Genomic DNA, 18,641 nt, shown 5'->3' with positions numbered 1-18,641 from the left:
AGAGACCAATGTGCACAGAATAAGAGACTGGAGGATGCCTATCCCTGAATAGGACACCTATATCAAACCTCTGCCTCCAAAGGTTCAGAGATCATTGCAGAAGCGGGATGTAAAGATTATAAAAGTCAGGGGTGGTGGATGACCACAAGAAAACAAAAGTTTTCCAGAGCACTCATATGAACTCACAGTTAATGATGACAGCATGCACAAGACCCATGTAAGCTCAAGTCAGACAAAAATCCCAGCAGAGTGGGGAAGTGGGTAAGAAGCCCAACCCTAGCTAAGGAACTACTGGTAACTGATGACTACTGGGGAAGGGAGAGTCTGTCTCCTTTAGTGATGCTGCAATAGATTAACCAGGCTGCAGTAGATGGGCCCACACTGAAGGGCATTTGGGGACAGAAATTTGACTCAATAGGTCTTAAAACAGAGTACATAAAATCAGGAGGGGCTATTAGAGGAGAGAGTCTAAATATGATTAAAATGCATGAAATTCACAAAAATCCAATGAAAAATGAAAAAACTTAAAAAGTGGCCTGTGAAATTATACACCAAACTGTGGAGTGAAGTATCCTGAAAGACAAGGTAAATAAAGTGTTAAAGAGAAAAGGGGATCACTATATAATTATGTTTTAATAGTACTAGAAATTGAAAATCCAACTCATTATTCTCATAAGAGGTTAAGGGAGGGAGGGAGGGAAGGAGGGAGGGAGGGGAAGGACATTTGTTCTCATGAAAACATGACCAATCCCACCATGAGTAACAACCTCCTCACCTTAGTCATTCCTGGCAAATCCACAAGTGTCAAATTGACAACATTGGGTGAAAAAATCTTAAGATGAATTGGTTCAGGACTTACTCCCTAAAAACAAGATTTAAAACATGTTAAGTTTACAGTAAATTTCAATGAATTATGAAATACTAAAACTTCAAGTATACAGACCAGATGTTTTTAGATATTTAATAAACTATGATCCCTAAAATTTTTCAGTAATGAAAACCTAATGAAATGAATGAGAAGGCCCCCAACCAGTAACTGGATGTAACCCAACCAGCCCCATACCACTAATACAATTTCTTTTTCCTACATTATTTCACTTTCTTTTTGCCACTTTTTAAGTATGTTTAACAGACTCAGTGCTTACTAAAAGAATAATTTATTCCTTATTATCCAAATTTATGCTGTTCCTGAGTTGATGTTCTAAGTTTATAAAGTGATAGATTAGAAGCTATTCACATCAATTTGGTTCCCGATCTATGAATATCAAGTGGCAAAGGTGTGTATGGTAAGAGTGTGTTCAGGCAACTTCTCTCAATTTTCAGATCCTCCAATTGAAATGGTAAAGATATAAACAGTGAGAGATACCTATATTTTCTCTTCTACATTTCAAGATTACTGAATAGAACCCCCCTCATCACCACCAGTCCTCTATAAGTTTTAGGGCTGGGTCAGCTCTATGTAGAAAGATACTTAGGAGATGTTCATATCTTGACTTGGTACATGCTTTCTTTACATGTCATCTTATCTATTTTTCCACTTTCTTCTAATATCCCAAGAAGCTTTTATTGGAACATCCTTCTGTCTGAGTTACTTAACACTTTCATTTCTTAACTTACTCTGAACTTTTTCTGTTTTAAATACTCCAGTGTTTCAAAAGCACAAAATATCATTATCTGGTCCACTTAGATTCTATCCCTCAGGGTCTTTACTGCAATAATATTCCCTTACTATGTCCAATTCAAAACACAGTGCAAATACCATTACAACTCCAACCCTATGTCTTAAATCTTTCAGGGCTGTATGTTTGGGCTATGAAATCATTTACATATCCCATTATTTATCAAATTACATCACACAAGTATTTTTAACAAACATGAAACCAGAAAGGTAGTTTTCACTTATTAGAAGTTGGCAGACTTTTCATGTTTTAGACATCAGAGAAAATCTACAAGTTAAGCAAACTGTACCTCAGTGCCCAAGTTTATAGATTCAGTATAACTAGAAGCATTCATTTCTAAGTCACCAGTTTCATATGCTCTCTAAATTCTGATATTATGTAAAATTACCACTAATTGCTGAGAGTTCAGTAAGTATACGGAGATTGTAGGATAGAAAATTCAGACTGGTGTCATAATAAAAGCCAAAGTTATCTCTGACATAACCTAGCTATATTCCTGATATAATTTAGTTACAATGTGGCTATTAGAAATTCAGGTGAGCATGGCAACAGCAGCAGTAACTTGAGATTACCAGCTTAGAGTTTAACACTGAGCAAAACAGTCAATCACTTAAAGACACAAATACCCTGAATAGGCATAAAAACAACACAGCTACAAAAATACCTTTTTGTCAAGAAATAACTTCCACAATCTGGTAATAAATATGTATTGAATAGTAATACTATGCTATAGACCAAATGTGCCTCCAGGTAATACAGAATAGAGATAAAAAGAGAAAAATTAATAATAAAGGATACAAAAACAGGTTTAAGTAAGGCGGTGACAGTGGCCAATTTAACACTATGTTAATGTTAGACACCTGATTTAAATCTTCACAATCTTAGAAAATAAATAATCAAATGTTAATATATTATCTCTATTTTGACTTTTTAAAAACTACCTAGTTTTTAGCTCTGCTCTAGTAAGTAAATCTAGCCTTAAAAAATTCACTATGGCAGTATTAAGAATCACATAATCAAGTACTATGTAATTAAGATCAAGAAAAACATAAATGAAGTATTTAATATATAAAGGTTTTATATAAATAGAAACGCTTTAGGCAGGTGTGGTGGTACATGCCTTTAATTCCAGCAGTAGAGGGATGAATCTCTGTGAGATAGAAGTCAGCCTGGTCTACATATTGAGTTCTAGGCCAGCTGGGGCTACAGGGAAACTGTTTCAAAAAAAAGAAAAAAAAAAGAAAAAGACTTTAAAAATAAAAGTGTGTGTGTGTGTGTGTGTTAGAGAGAAAGAGAGAGGCAGAGGCAGAGAGAGACAGAGACAGAGAGAAACAAAGAGAGAACTTGACAGGATCTAGAATCACCTGGGAAATGAGCCTCTGGGTATGCCTGGGAACTGTGGAGAACTGTCCTGGTTACTTTAATGATGTGAGAAGCCCCAATTCATTGTGACTAGGACCTTAGCTATGTAAGTAGAGAAAGCCAGCTGAGCACAAGCCTACATTCATGCACGTATGCATTCAACACTCTTCTTTCTGATTGTGGATACAATATGACCAGCTGCTTCACCTCCTTCTGCTGTGACTTCTCACCGTGATGGACTGCAACCTGGCAACTGTGAACTAAATAAACAAACCCTTTCCATTTAATTTGCTTTGTTTTAAAAATATTTTTATTTATTATTTTTATTTTTATGCTTGTGAGTATACTGACTGCATGTATGTAAGTGTACTGATGTCATGCAATGCCCACAGGAGTCAGAAGAGGACGTTGGATCCCCTGGTAACTACCATGTGGGTACTAGGAAATGAACCTGGATCCTCTGAACCATCTCTTCAGCCCCATTCTGTAAGTTGCTTTTGTCACAGTATTTTATCACAGCAATAAAAAGGATAGTGTGTGGTGCTGAAGACCTAACCCAGAGCTTAAACTAAACAAATACACCCTTGTGCCAATGTAAAATTAATTTTCTGTTAAATTCTTAGAGAACAAAATTAAATTATGTGTTAGGGTGGGGTAGTTTAGTTTGAAGCACTTAACTTTCTCATATACTTAGAAGTAGGTCAAACTTTTACCAAATTTCCTTTAGATGAATTCCAAAGTGTAATGCTAATTTAAAGGCCAAAATTGAACTATGTGTTATATACCTCAGAACAGTGTCAACATAAATTTGAAAGACTAAGTTTATTTGGGAAAATAAAATTTTGAACTAAAACAAAGGTTTTGTGTTTTTTTCTTGAATGCAAGTACATATGCTTTATAGAATAATGCTTTAAAAATATATGTGTATGTATATATATATATATAATTTGAATCTTTACTCCCATTTATAAAAGCAGTTAGTTGTCCCTCTGAAGCAGTGAATAGTAAAAGAAAAAGTGAATAGTAAAAGGAAAAAGGTCAACTCAGTACTTCTGTACAAGAGACAGTGCCTTTTGGATTGAGTTCATGAAAGTGAAGAGTTAATGTTTTGTGATGTTCTGTTCTGCTAAATTTAATGTATATTTCAAAGAAGACACCTAATAAATGGTTAGTCATGGCTAATAGGCTCATTGTTTGTACTTACTAATTCTTAAAGTTTTTAAAAGATGTACTTATATTTCCTGAGTTCTCTCTCTCTCTTTTTTTAACCAGTTTCTCTTTTCCATAGTAGACTGTCAAATATCTGAGGCACATTTGGTCTATAGCATAGTATTACCATTCAATACATATTTATTACCAGATTGTGAAAGTTATTTCTTGACAAAAAGGTATTTTTGTAGCTGTGTTGTTTTTATGCCTATTCAGGGTATTTGTGTCTTTAAGTGATTGACTGTTTTGCTCAGTGTTAAACTCTAAGCTGGTAATCTCAAGTTACTGCTGCTGTTGCCATGCTCACCTGAATTTCTAATAGCCACATTGTAACTAAATTATATCAGGAATATAGCTAGGTTATGTCAGAGATAACTTTGGCTTTTATTATGACACCAGTCTGAATTTTCTATCCTACAATCTCCGTATACTTACTGAACTCTCAGCAATTAGTGGTAATTTTACATAATATCAGAATTTAGAGAGCATATGAAACTGGTGACTTAGAAATGAATGCTTTCAGTTACACTGAATCTACAAACTTGGGCACTGAGGTACAGTTTACTTAACTTGTAGATTTTCTCTGATGTCTAAAACATGAAAAGTCTGCCAACCTCTAATCAGTGAAAACTACCTTTCTGGTTTCATGTTTGTTAAAAATACTTCTGTGATGTAATGTAATTTGATAAATAATGGAATATGTAAATGACTTCATAGCCCAAACATACAGCCCTGAAAGATTTAAGACATAGGGTTTGGTTTTCTTTTGTAAGAGGCACCATCCCGCTGGCCTTGAGCTCACTCTACCTCCCTAGTACTGGGAATTCAGATATGAATCACAACAATGTGCACCAAAAGGAATATTCAGCAAGATTTAAAATTTGTGAAATACTCGGTTTCAAAGATGAAGATTATGAACTCATAAGCCAAACCTATTGGCACAGGATGGAACTGCCAGATGATAATCAGGAGGCTGATATAGGAAGGTCTCAAGCTCAAGCCAGGCCTGGGTAATTTATAATAATAAACTGACCCTGTATCAAAATTTTTAAAAGGGTTTGGAATATAGCTCAATGACAGAATACTCTCACAGGCCTGAACTTCTCAGTAATAACAAAAAAAAACAAGGTTATGAATTTACAAAGCACTTCACATATTATATTTAGGACATATTCAATGATACTGTTGTTTATGAATTCTAGGTCTGAAAAAAATGCCTACCTTATTATTTCCTGAAATTCTTTCTGTTTCATTTTCAATTTCTTGTCGAATTTCATCAAAATCCGTGTAAAGCTAAAAATTGGAACCAAAAGTACCAATTCAAACCAGTGTAGTTAGAAATGTTACTGAAACAAGATTTATTTTACAAAAAAACAAGCTCATTGCCTACTATTTTTTTCAAAATATTTTTTCTTTTTAAAATATTTTATTTTTATTTTATGTGCATGAGTGTATTGCCTGCATATATATAACTGCACCCGTGTCATGCAATGCCTGCAGAGGTCAGAAGGAGTTGGATCCCCTGGAAGCGGAGTTACAGACGGTTGTTAGCCATCATGTGGGTGCTGGGAATCAAACCTGGGGCCTCTGCAAGAGCAGTCAGTGCTCTTAACTGCTGAGCCATCTCTCCAGCCCCCAAAATATAACTTTCTATGTGCTACTTCTTCACTATATCACTGAGTGATTACCTTATTTTTGGTGTGAAGAAATTTACCCCATTCTTCTGCTTCTACTCCTAGAAAAGAAAAACTCATTCCTTAGAAACCAGAAAATACTTTTTACAGCTAGGAATTTTAAAAGGTAACACTTAAGGTAAACTTTTCCCAATAACTCCAAGTTAACAAGTGTTTTAGAATCTGTTATATACACGTCACATTTAAAATATTACAGCAAGTAATTCAAAAGCATGATTCACTTCAAGTGGAGTTGCTTTCAAGTCTTCCCAGCACTTGAAATCTAGTTTTCATAGATAAATTGCTCACTTCCTGTTTTGTTTGTGAAAATAAACTCTTTAAACATCTTATACATGAAAGCAGTTTATCCAATGAAAATATTTAAGGTAAAAGCTAAGAAAAAAAAATAATTCCATTGAATATGTAAAGAACATAGAACAAACTGGTGCACATCATTTAAGTTAAAAATAGGCATGCAATATATGAATGAAATAGCCAACTTTTCTGTTTACTATTATTGTTGTCTTTTAATTTGGTTCCTTTTGCTATATATAGTTACTATTTCTTCCTTTTAAAGAGCTCTCTCATTAGCAGGGTAATGCTGTCAAGGTGATTTCTCCCAAGTCTATGTTTTTTCATACAACTGTAGGAAAGAAATGAAAGAAGAAAAGCAAATAAAAATAAAAAAATATATGGACTTGATATTCTCCATTAGTTTCTAGTCACAGTCTGTTCCTTCAGGTACCTCTATTAAATACAGCTATTTTGCTTTCACCAAGTTCCGAAGTTGAAAATATCTTATTAAAGTAATGTGTTAATCAGCCACCTGAAATTGAAATAAAAGTAACTGTAAGATATCTATTTAATTATTTAGGAAAAGGTGTATCCTTTCTTTTGTGGAATAAAGGTGTACAGAACTGGATCCTTTTTGCAAGTAAAATGCTCACCTACTTGAAGCTTAGTTTAGTACCTTCTTCCAAGGAGTCTCTTTGAAGGACTGGAATAATCTAGATGAATAGAACTCACAGAGGCAGTACAAAGGGATGTTTTTAATTTACTTGGTCATATAAATGATTACTACCTTCACAAGCATGTTTTTAAAAGATAAAATAAAAATAAATTCACCACCAAAAGAGGCTGCATTTTAATGCAATGCCAAAATAATAAGAGCCACTAAAACCTGCAATCAATGTGGACAGGCAAATAAAAATGGAAGAAAAAGATGCACACAGCCTGTAAGGGTACATGACACACATGCAGGCATAATAGAAAAATGGCTATAAACAAATGGATAAAGGAAACCTTTAGAAAGGTGTCTTGAGTTTTTCCATGTAGCAGGGTCTGTAGTTAAAGAGAAACAGCACAAAGTAAGTTTAGTGCTTATCCCTAAAATTTTAAACCTTTAAAAAAAATCAATGTGTAAAAACATTACGTTTCAAATGCACACAGCATTTAACTACTCAAAACTTACTAGAATTGCAGGGATGAATACATTTTTAAGTACTATAAGCAAAGCATATGGTGTGCAATGCTTCAACTTAGTATTTTAGTAAACGATTTCCATTATGATTATGTTACCACTGTTTCTAATTCTAAATGTATTAAAATTGTTTACCACTGAAAACTTTGCCTCAGATATTTGACAGTCTACTATGGAAAGGAAAAGAGAAACTGGTTAAAAGGAGAGAGAGAGAGAACTCAGGAAATATAAGTACATCTTTTAAAAAACTTTAAGAATTAGTAAGTACAAACAATGAGCCTATTAGCCATGACTAACCATTTATTAGGTGTCTTCTTTGAAATATACATTAAATTTAGCAGAACAGAACATCACAAAACATTAACTCTTCACTTTCATGAACTCAATCCAAAAGGCACTGTCTCTTGTACAGAAGTACTGAGTTGACCTTTTTCCTTTTACTATTCACTTTTTCTTTTACTATTCACTGCTTCAGAGGGACAACTAACTGCTTTTATAAATGGGAGTAAAGATTCAAATTTTATATATATACATACACATATATTTTTAAAGCATTATTCTACAAAGCATATGTACTTGCATTCAAGAAAAAAACACAAAACCTTTGTTTTAGTTCAAAATTTTATTTTCCCAAATAAACTTAGTCTTTCAAATTTATGTTGACACTGTTCTGAGGTATATAACACATAGTTCAATTTTGGCCTTTAAATTAGCATTACACTTTGGAATTCATCTAAAGGAAATTTGGTAAAAGTTTGACCTACTTCTAAGTATATGAGAAAGTTAAGTGCTTCAAACTAAACTACCCCACCCTAACACATAATTTAATTTTGTTCTCTAAGAATTTAACAGAAAATTAATTTTACATTGGCACAAGTGGGGATAACAAAGAAAAAGCTAAGAATTCTATAAATTTACATATGACCACTCAACTGTCCGAAACAGCTAGCAAAATAAAAGACTTCAATAATGTTAAATTAAACTTCCTGACAATTATATACATCAAACACAGAGACCTATTCAAAATTATACTTCTCCATGTCATCTTAGAATGAATGCACTGCTCTTAACACATTATTGATAACATGAGTCTCTGTTATATGATAAAACCTCCAGAAGCTTTATTTACAAATCCTTACACAAAAAGGCTTAGGGTTTGCTTTTAAATTTTTGGTGGCTTTTTCCTCCTAATGTTTTTCCCTGTACTCTCTCAATGTCAAGCTGTTACATTGTTCATGCTTTTTTAAACTAAACTGTTAATCTGCTTCATAGTTTCTAATCAATCTGGATTAGAATGATTTATTGATAAGCTAGAATTACTTATCCCAAGGATAAAGGTCTTTGATGAGACAATAAAGACAGCCAAAGATATCTCAGTAGGTAATAGTTCTTGCTGCCAAGCCTAATGACCAGGGTTCACAACCCCTAGGATCTACACGGTAGGAGAGAACCGAACCCCATAAGTTGTCCTCTGACCCCCAGATAACACTCCATGGTGAACCCCCCTTGAAAATAAATATAAAAAGAAATTTAAGTCAATGAATTATGCTAATATACGCATGAAATTAGTGCTCAGACTTGAATATCTATTTTATACAAAGTAGTTGTTATTGGGTGTGGAAGTGTGACATGTGGGTGGAAGTATAAATATGCCGACACATATTATAGGCACTAAGCTCAGGAAAAATACCTGTGCAGGCAACAAGATAGCTTTACTGAACTAATACCACATCAACAAAACATAGAAGACACACAGGCAAAGAGATACCAAGGAACTGATGTATTTATAATGGAAATATATAGCCCCTTTTTTCATTTTCTGGTTTCCTTTTGTGAGACAGGGTCTCACTATGTAGCTCTGGCTGACCAGGAATTTGTGATGTAGACCAGGCTGGCCTCAAGCTCAGAGATCTGTTTGACTCTGACTCCCCAGCACTAAGTGAGATTAAAGGTATGTGCCACCACATCCGACCCTATATATCCTTTCTTAACAAGCAAAATTCTATCTAAGGAAATACTGCCCACATCTGCAAATAGTCTCTAATAGATACCTGCCCTTTCTTTTTTCTTTTCTGTATTATCTTTATTTTTATGTAAGTGTATTGCCTGCATGTATGTAAGTGCACCAATGTCGTGCAATGCCCACAGAGGTTAGAAGAGGGCATCAGATCCCCTGGAACTGGAGTTTCAGACATTGTTAGACACCATGTGGGTACTGGGAAGCAAACCTGGGTCTTCTGCAAGAGCAGCCAGTGCTCTTAACCTCTGAGCCTGACACCAGCCTTTTCAAAGTGACTAAAGAAAATTAAAAAATTAAAAAGACCTAAAGTCATATACTTCCGAAAGTCATGGCTTAAGGTAAATCTGTTTGATCAAATCACTGAGAATGAAATTCTTAAAATGTTATTCTATATATTTAAGGCTCAGCCACAAGTTACCCGAAGAATGACTAAATTCAAGGTTTAAACTTTCAGTAACCTAGGCATAGTGATGCATGCCTGTAATCTCAGAATTTGGGACACAGACATATGAGTATTACTACAAATTCTAAGCCAGCCTGGTCTACACAGTAAATTATAAGCCAGCCACAGGCTACTTAGCAAGACCCTGTCTCAACAAGCAAACGAATAAGAACTTCAATAATAAATATTATAAAGATACAGAGTAATTAATAATATGCCAAGAAGATACCTAATATAATTAAAAAATTTCTCCAGTAGTCTATCATAAAATATTACTTGTTAGTATTTACAAGCTCGGTATCAGTGATTCTAAAGTTACTGCTGAAAGGTCATAGTAGATGATCATGACAAGTTTTTCACATACTTTAAAATAAAAACAAAGCAATTACCACAGAGAGCTTCTATAAATAAATGAAGGAAAAAAAAATCAGACGCAGGAAACTATCATCCCATCTCAAATCAGAAAGTTAAGTAGAACAAAACTACACTGAAAACACATCTCTGCAAATAAGAGGTAGCCAAAGCACTTTCCTACAAAAGCTATCTTAAAAGTACAGCAATTTTACATGCTTTCATGAGATGAAGTCTAAGTCACTGCTAAACAAGAATACTGAATGTATTACTCCCAAACATTTCAAATCTTGCTAATAATTAATATAGGATATATATATAAGCAATTTAAAACCTCCTAGTAGATTCTTAAAATACTTGAATTTTTACAAATCCAACCACATATGACAATTCATATTTTTATACTCTGGTTTTGATATTCATATAACACATTAAAAAAAAATCCAACCTAGTTTAATCTAAGCCAGTAGGTCAAAGGAGAAGATCTTTAAAAATAAAAACAGAGATAGAGATAAAATATAGATATAAGCCTTACTATGAGGAGAATAAAAATTAGTAATAATTTAAAAACTGAAACTCTTCCTACATCTGGGTGGGGTAGCACATGCCTATATTTGGGAAATGGAGGCAGAAGGATCAAGAGCTCAACGTCATCCTTGGCTACATGATGAGTCTGACGCTGGCCTGGACTACACTGGAGACAGAGCAAGAACTCTTCCTAAAAATAACATTCCTGGGGCTGGAGAGATGGCTCAGCAGTTAAGAACACTGGCTGTTCGCTCAAGACCCAGGTTCAAATCCCAGCACCCACATGGAGGCTAACAACTGTCTGTAACTCCAGTTCCAGGGGATCCAACAGCCTCTTCTTTCCTCTGTGGGCACTGCACGACACAGGTCCATTTACCTACAGGCAGGCAACACATACATACACATAAAATAAAAATAAATTTAAAAAAAAGAACATTCCTGTTAAATGAAGGGAAAAAGAATCCAAGTTTGTAAGCACATGGTAAGATCAGAGAGAGCAAGTAAAACAGCAGTGCTAAATAAACTAAAAGGCAGTAAATCTGATTTTATTTAAAATGGAACCTTGGGGGTGGAAAACCATCTACTACCTCAGCTACTCTTGCAGAGGACTCAGGTTTGGTTCCCAGCATCCACATGGCTGCTAACAACCATTCGTAAATCCAGTTCCGGGGGATCTAACACCCTCTTCTGGCCTCCAGGGGCACTGTACAACACTGGTGTACTTAATACACATACAGGCAAAACATTCATACAGAAAATAAAAATAATTTTTAAATTTGAAAAAAAGAAGAATATTTTTGGCTAGGCATGGTGGAAACACTCCAAAAGATACTTAAAAACATTTTTTTACTAGGCATGGAAGCACGCACTTATCATTCCAGCCCTCAGGAGGCTGAAGCAGGAGAATCATGAGCTCAAAAGCAGCCTGAAATGTGTTGTAAGCTCCTGTCTCAAAACAAATAAACAACAACAACCAAAAAAACACAAGCACTGGGTTTCTGACACCACAGTAGAATGTTTGCCTAGTATGTGCAAGACCCTGGGGTCAATGCCTAGCACTGAAAAAAACCAAACAGCTTCTTGACCCAGGTTCAAATCCCAGCACCCACATGGAGGCTAACAACTGTCTGTAACTCCAGTTCCAGGGGATCCAACAGCCTCTTCTTTCCTCTGTGGGCACTGCACGACACAGGTCCATTTACCTACAGGCAGGCAACACATACATACACATAAAATAAAAATAAATTTAAAAAAAAGAACATTCCTGTTAAATGAAGGGAAAAAGAATCCAAGTTTGTAAGCACATGGTAAGATCAGAGAGAGCAAGTAAAACAGCAGTGCTAAATAAACTAAAAGGCAGTAAATCTGATTTTATTTAAAATGGAACCTTGGGGGTGGAAAACCATCTACTACCTCAGCTACTCTTGCAGAGGACTCAGGTTTGGTTCCCAGCATCCACATGGCTGCTAACAACCATTCGTAAATCCAGTTCCGGGGGATCTAACACCCTCTTCTGGCCTCCAGGGGCACTGTACAACACTGGTGTACTTAATACACATACAGGCAAAACATTCATACAGAAAATAAAAATAATTTTTAAATTTGAAAAAAAGAAGAATATTTTTGGCTAGGCATGGTGGAAACACTCCAAAAGATACTTAAAAACATTTTTTTACTAGGCATGGAAGCACGCACTTATCATTCCAGCCCTCAGGAGGCTGAAGCAGGAGAATCATGAGCTCAAAAGCAGCCTGAAATGTGTTGTAAGCTCCTGTCTCAAAACAAATAAACAACAACAACCAAAAAAACACAAGCACTGGGTTTCTGACACCACAGTAGAATGTTTGCCTAGTATGTGCAAGACCCTGGGGTCAATGCCTAGCACTGAAAAAAACCAAACAGCTTCTTCCCTTAAATAACTGGTTGCTATTTAATGACTCTTGCACTGGATTCTCTACTAAATACCATTACTAACAGTTTACTAGGCTGAATTACTCAGAAGTGACTATTAAGGGACTATTCCCAACAACTTTCCTCAGTGTTTTAAACAAAAATTACTTTTTTTTTTACGTTAAAGAAAGATGAATACTACTTTTCACAGGATTTCTAATTTTTTTATGGCCACTAATTTCTAATTTTCTAATCAAGTTTTTAACTTTAAAATTCATCCTAATAGACCAAAAATAAATATTTTTAAATAATTCTTACTCCAATTCTGAAATTTACCATTTTCTTCTCCTGCTGTTTTGCGTTTATCTTCTGCTGAAACATGGACCAGCTGCAGAATGAGGGGTCTCCGTGTGACAATGCCTGTCCCTCTGGGAAGTAGGTCCCTTCCCACTAGGCTTTCTAGAACTGAGCTCTTTCCACTGCTCTGAAAACAGAAAAAGGAGTAAATTTTTTTTCTGTTAACAGACTATATAACAAAGTAGTATATAGAGAAGTTAAAGAAAATATCAGTAGAATGAAATTTTATTCTTTTTAAACAATTTGTAGTCTTTTAAAAACAATTCAAATCAGGAAAGAAAAAAAAAAAAAAGCCCACTCAAAGTAAAATCTGTAAGACATCCTGTGTGAGACTATTCCTGAGGAGGTGTGAACAAACATCTGCTCACCCCAGATTATGGAACCAGTGAGGACCAAAGTAAGGACACCACCAAAATCCAACTTGGTAAACCAATTAGTTTTATTGGGGTTACCTATAGGAATACAGATGAAGGGTTACTAACAGGAACAGAAATGACTCAAAGACAGTTGCATCACCAAAAGCCCAACCCAATGTAGGTGACAGTTCACCGAAGCTGGAAACCTGAAGTGCACTGCCCAGCCTGCAGGCAGGTAAACAGGTTGGCGACTGTCTTCTGCGTGGCTCTTCTAGCAGCTCTGCTTATCTGAAAACAGTTTTTATACATTCTTAGGGCTTATATATGTTTGGGAAGGAAGGAGCCTAGTGAACCTGGTCAGCTGCAGCAACTTCCTGAAGCTCTTGAGTTGCTATTTCCTGAGCTTAATGAGCATCCCTGCAGATGGAGTGTTTCACCTCCACTCATATCTTCCTGTGGCCTACCTCCCTTCAGATACCCTGCTATTTAACCAAGCTTTCCTCCAAGATGGGAGGGTTTTTTTAAACTTTTTTAAAATTTTTGTTTATTATTTTAATTTTATGTGTGTAAGTGTATTGCCTGCATTTATCTGAGTGCACCCATGTCGTGCAATGCCGCGGAGGTCAGAAGAGGGCTTCAGATTCCCCTGGAACTGGAGTTAAGGACAGTTCATAGCCGCCACGGGTGCTGGGAATTGAACCTGGGTCCTCTACAAGAGCAGTCAGTGCTCTTAACCGCTGAGCCATCTTTCCAGCCCCAAGATGGAAGGCTTTTAACCAGGAGAAAGCTGTTCCACAACAGAGCCCTACTGTCCCAAAATTTTTCTACTTTTTAAGATATTCCCCCAACCAGGTCTTAAAATTTGAATACTGGTGCCCATAATATACAATTATTTTACTTCAAATGGGGCAGTACTGCATATATTTTCCTAACTTGATTTTATTTTTAATATAATGACTGGGGACACCATTCCATAACAATAGATTCACAATGTCTGATGGAGTGCCACAGCTTCAGAAAAGGCAGACAACCCACCCTGCTGCCAGGATGTGTCTCTGCTGTCTTTGCTCTACTGCTACTGGCGGCTGAAACCGCTTCTCTGTTTTGCTCATGCAAATAGCTCCAGGAAAGGGGACCATGTGTTTCCCAAGAACACCTGACCTCAGACTCCACAGCTATGTATGTTCTCTTTATTTCCCAACCCTATATGATATACAACAATTCCCTTCCCCCCAGCACAACTTTTCATTCCACCCAGGGTAGGCTGTTGCCCCTTGCTGAATAAACACAGTTCAGTCTGCTGAAAGGTCTGACTCTGGTCATTTATCTAAACTTTATTCTTTCTCTCTGCTCTTCTAAATCTAACAACATCTATGTTTATTAGTTAAACTGTGTGGAACTAAATTTCAGTGCACTGAACTATTGAATGTTTTTGCTATTATTAAAAATGCTGCAAAGAGCTGGTGGGGTGGCGAACACCTTTAGTCTTAGTACTCGGGAGGTCTCCAATCAGAAGTCAGAGAACATGGACAAATTGACACTGTCCAGAAAGTCCCCTGTGATAGAGAACAGAATGCTGGGTGAAGCGGAAGGTCAAGTTGAAGAGCTGCTGCTCATCTTGGAACTGGACTTCAGGCTTCAGTATTCAAGTTTACAGTTTCTCACTCAGCAAAGCAGCTTGCTTTCTATCATTTCCTTTCTATATTCAAAATCATTTAAGCAAATTTTTCCTCTTCTTTTTAAGTTTGACAACCATTTTCAAGTGGAATAGCCTAACAGTTAAAAATATGCTCAGAATTTGTTGGGTTTTGTAAGTGTTTGTGTTCTTTCTCTGGCCAGACTTTCCAAATGGCTATTTCTTGATTTTTATAGACCAAACCTGTCTTTTATTAATTTTGATTAAAAAAATTATACTATTAATCCCCCCCACTTCCTGACCCAAGAAAATTATCTGTTTTCAAAGTCCTTAAGTCAAATGCTTAGCTTATTTCACTATCTCACCTAACACCTGCACCTTCCTATCTGCCCCATATATAAGCACGTATCTCCCAATCAAGTCACTTTCTTCCATAAGAACTGTCTCTCAACAGGTAGTAACAAAATTAGAGTAACACAATAACATGCTTATTTCACATTATACAAATTCTGAAATAATACCTATAAAACTATCTCAATGACTACCAGAAATCAAGCTTTAAAGTTTTATATATGATCCTTCTACTACTCTTTTCCCCTTCAATCTGCTTTAATATGTGTACACGAATGTCACCAACCCTTTGTTTTATTTGTGCTGTTGGAATCTAACAGGGTTTCAGGCATGCTGGGCAAGCACTCCACCACTCAGCCACACCTCCCCACATCATTAATGTGGCTCTACTCCATAAAAAATAACCTTCAGGTTCTAACATACTGGAAACCCTAATTTTTTTTTTTTTTAAGACACCATCTCCCGATTGGCTAGTTCCTCCAATGGGCAGGGCCTGCCGCTGAGCGTGGACTAGGAAGGGAAGCCAGGAGCCCTGGGTAGAGCATGTGGTGTGGGGAATGTGCAGCCAGCGCAGCAACTCAAAGACAGAATGGACTGACTCCTGTGGACCCAGGCAAGATCGCTGGCCCCAGAGGCATGAACAAATGCTATGGGCGTGGCTAGGTCTGATGAGGCAGTACTCATTCCTTTGTAAGTTAATAAATACACATAAAATGTATGGTTTGTCTGATTGCGCAGGAGACCCAGATAGAATTCGGGCCACAGAACTGGCGTAGTCTGACAGGATATGACACAAGACTGAGAATGAGTTTTAGTAGAAAGCTAATGGCAGCACTGATGTGATTTTTGCAATGGGTTACTAAAAAGAGGTCAGCCACGCAGAAGTGTGGGCCACAGCTATGTTGTAAATGTGGGGATATGTTGTAGCTATGTGAAGATTTGCTAAAAGTTACTCAAAGGCTAGAAGATCTTTTATCTGCTCTGGACCCAAAGGGAGATCCCAGAAAAATAGAGCAGCCACTTTGCGTGATAAAAGATGTGCCCCAGGGGGAAAAGCTGAAAAGGAGGCCCAGGTGCAGAGCTGGAGACAGAGGAAAGGTGGGACACTTTGACTTGTAAAGTTCAAGGACTCAGAGAAAAAGACAGATAATAGTAAAAAGGAAGAAAAAGCTAACAGTGCTGTAGCTAGGCAACAGTCCATGCTGGAAGTGTTAAAACTAGGAAAAACTTACAAGCAAGCAAGCAGAAAGCCCCTGGCCACATGGCTTGGGAGAGTATGGGACATGGGAGCAAATGACGCTAGTCTAAGTCCTTCAGAAGCTTCACAGCTGACTTATATAACAACCCGTCTGTCCTTACGATATAGGCTGTTCAACCTAGGCCAATGCAGGGGGGAGCAGTCCTTAATGGGGTGGCTGGTTGAAGCCATTAAAGATACATGGTTGTCACCAAGGGAGACTAACATGATTAGCAGGGGCTGGAGGACTTATAAAGGAGGGGCAGGCATTACTGAGAGAACTAGGTATGAGAAAAGCAATATATGATGTCCAGTTCACTGGGCCAGATGAGAGTGTTCACCAGAGATATGAAAGCTTAATTCAACTGGGACCTCGAGAATGGTATGGGGCTTTAATGGCTTTACTAAGGCCTTTGATGGGACAGGATCTTCATAAAGTGAGAGAGGCTTTGGCAAATCTACATGATTCTGAGCAGCATGTAAAACATGTCTGTGAAATAACAGAACAGCCTATAAGAGATATAAAAAAGACCACACACAGGAAATGGTTCACTTTGGTTACTCGAAGACAAATGTGGCAAGATTTATGTCAAGCCCAAATCCTCAGAGAAAAAAATGATAGAAAACCAAATTCAGTACTAAGGTGTTTCTGGAAGGTTTTAAAACCAGAAGAACAGTTTACAAAGGACATTCTAAGAATAAAAGCTGTACAAGGGGTGGTTAAGAACCCCCAAGTATTAAATAAGATGCATTTCTCTTCTGATCAAGGCTATACTAGGAGTGGGAGCAGGTTTTCCCACCAAATTCTCCCCCAGCAACCTGGTGTGGTCAATGGGAAAATGACAGATGTGGCTACAGTCAGGAGGCAGACCCACAGCCTGTATGGCTCAGGGAACCAACAAGTGCAGGGGAGACAGGTGAAGCCCCTGCCTCCTTAGGCCAGTGCAGGGTCAGGCAACTGGGCCAACACCTGTAAGTGTATCAAGAATAAAAGAATCCAAAGTGATAACTAAAAATTGTAATGAACTAACAAAATTAATGCTTCATATCCATGCTATGGTACCTAACAAGGATCTATGGAGAAAACAGTTAATACGAATGGACAAAACCTTGTCTATGAGCGATTTAATATATAATTGTGCTGGATAGCTTTTGTGTCAACTTAACACACCTGGGTTGAAGGAGCCTCAATTGGGGAACTGACTCCATTGGAGTGGCCTGTGGCCATGTCTGAGGGCATCTTCTTGATTGTTGAGTGATGTGGGAGGACCCAGCCCACTGTGGGTAGTGCCACCCCTGGGCAGGTGGGCCTGTGTTGGATAAGAGAGCAAGCTGAGCAGGGACCAGGGGAGCAAGCCAGTAAGCAGCATTCCTCCATGGCCTGTGCTCTAGCTCCTGCTTCCAGGTTCCTGCCCTGAGTTCCTACCCTGGGCTCCCAGATGAACTGTGACCCGGGAGATGTAAGATAAATAAACCCTTTCCTCCCCAAGTTGGTAATGGTCAGTGTTTTGTCACAGCAATGAAGAACAAACTAAGACAGAAACTGGTACCAGAGAGTGGGATATTGCTGTGACAGACCTGACCTTGGTGTTTTGGGGAGGACTGTGGAAGTGTTTGGAATTTTGGGCTGCAAAAGCCATTGCGTGCTCAGTTTGTTGCAGTGGAGCTTGGAACAGTTATGCTGAAAGAGTTGTGGACAATGGAGGCCTGGCTTGTGAAGCTTCAAAGGGAAGCAGAGACTATCAGGGCTGTTCCTGTGAGATTTTGAATTGAGACTTTGTGGGTTCTGGTCAGCTGGGGCTGAAGAATTAGCTGTGATTAAGAAGAAACCAGAACCTGAAGTAAAACCTTTGCTTTGCTGGGACAATTGATGCTGGTTAGCTGGGGCTGAAAAATCAGCTGTAAGTAACAAGAGACCAGCATCACTGTGGTAGAGCCTTCTAGGAGGTATTTCCTCAGGGTCAGCACACAGAGGGGACCCGAGCTTCTATCTCAAGCTGGAAGCAGGACTTGGTAATGTGTAAGAGTCTCCTGCATGGTTCTGGTGTTGAAGGTGTGAAGGGGTCATAG

The 18,641-nt window shown here is 37.4% G+C and overlaps 1 protein-coding gene across 14 annotated transcripts in view; it reads right to left on the bottom strand.

The window, feature by feature from the left end:
- Dnm1l (dynamin 1 like) overlaps nucleotides 1-18,641 on the bottom strand; it is a 57,396-nt gene that overhangs the window by 25,547 nt on the left and 13,208 nt on the right. For 4 of the 14 annotated variants that reach the window (XM_008829648.3, XM_008829652.3, XM_008829649.3 and 1 more), the window contains exons 2-6: nucleotides 12,971-13,118; nucleotides 7,226-7,264; nucleotides 5,939-5,985; nucleotides 5,472-5,543; nucleotides 776-862 (exon numbers count right to left, since the gene is read on the bottom strand). In XM_008829648.3, coding sequence (XP_008827870.1) covers nucleotides 776-862; nucleotides 5,472-5,543; nucleotides 5,939-5,985; nucleotides 7,226-7,264; nucleotides 12,971-13,118 — 393 coding nt within the window. Of the gene's footprint in view, nucleotides 1-775; nucleotides 863-5,471; nucleotides 5,544-5,938; nucleotides 5,986-7,225; nucleotides 7,265-12,952; nucleotides 13,119-18,641 lie in introns of all 14 variants that reach the window. The other 10 variants (XM_008829654.2, XM_008829651.2, XM_008829655.2 and 7 more) reach the window with 5 other exon arrangements.

The sequence above is a fragment of the Nannospalax galili genome, unplaced genomic scaffold, assembly GCF_000622305.1.
Source record: "Nannospalax galili isolate Female #2095 unplaced genomic scaffold, S.galili_v1.0 scaffold454, whole genome shotgun sequence".
Taxonomy (NCBI): domain Eukaryota; kingdom Metazoa; phylum Chordata; class Mammalia; order Rodentia; family Spalacidae; genus Nannospalax; species Nannospalax galili.
The sequence above is the reverse complement of the archived record's forward strand: the minus strand, read 5'-3'. Positions and strand labels throughout refer to the sequence as shown.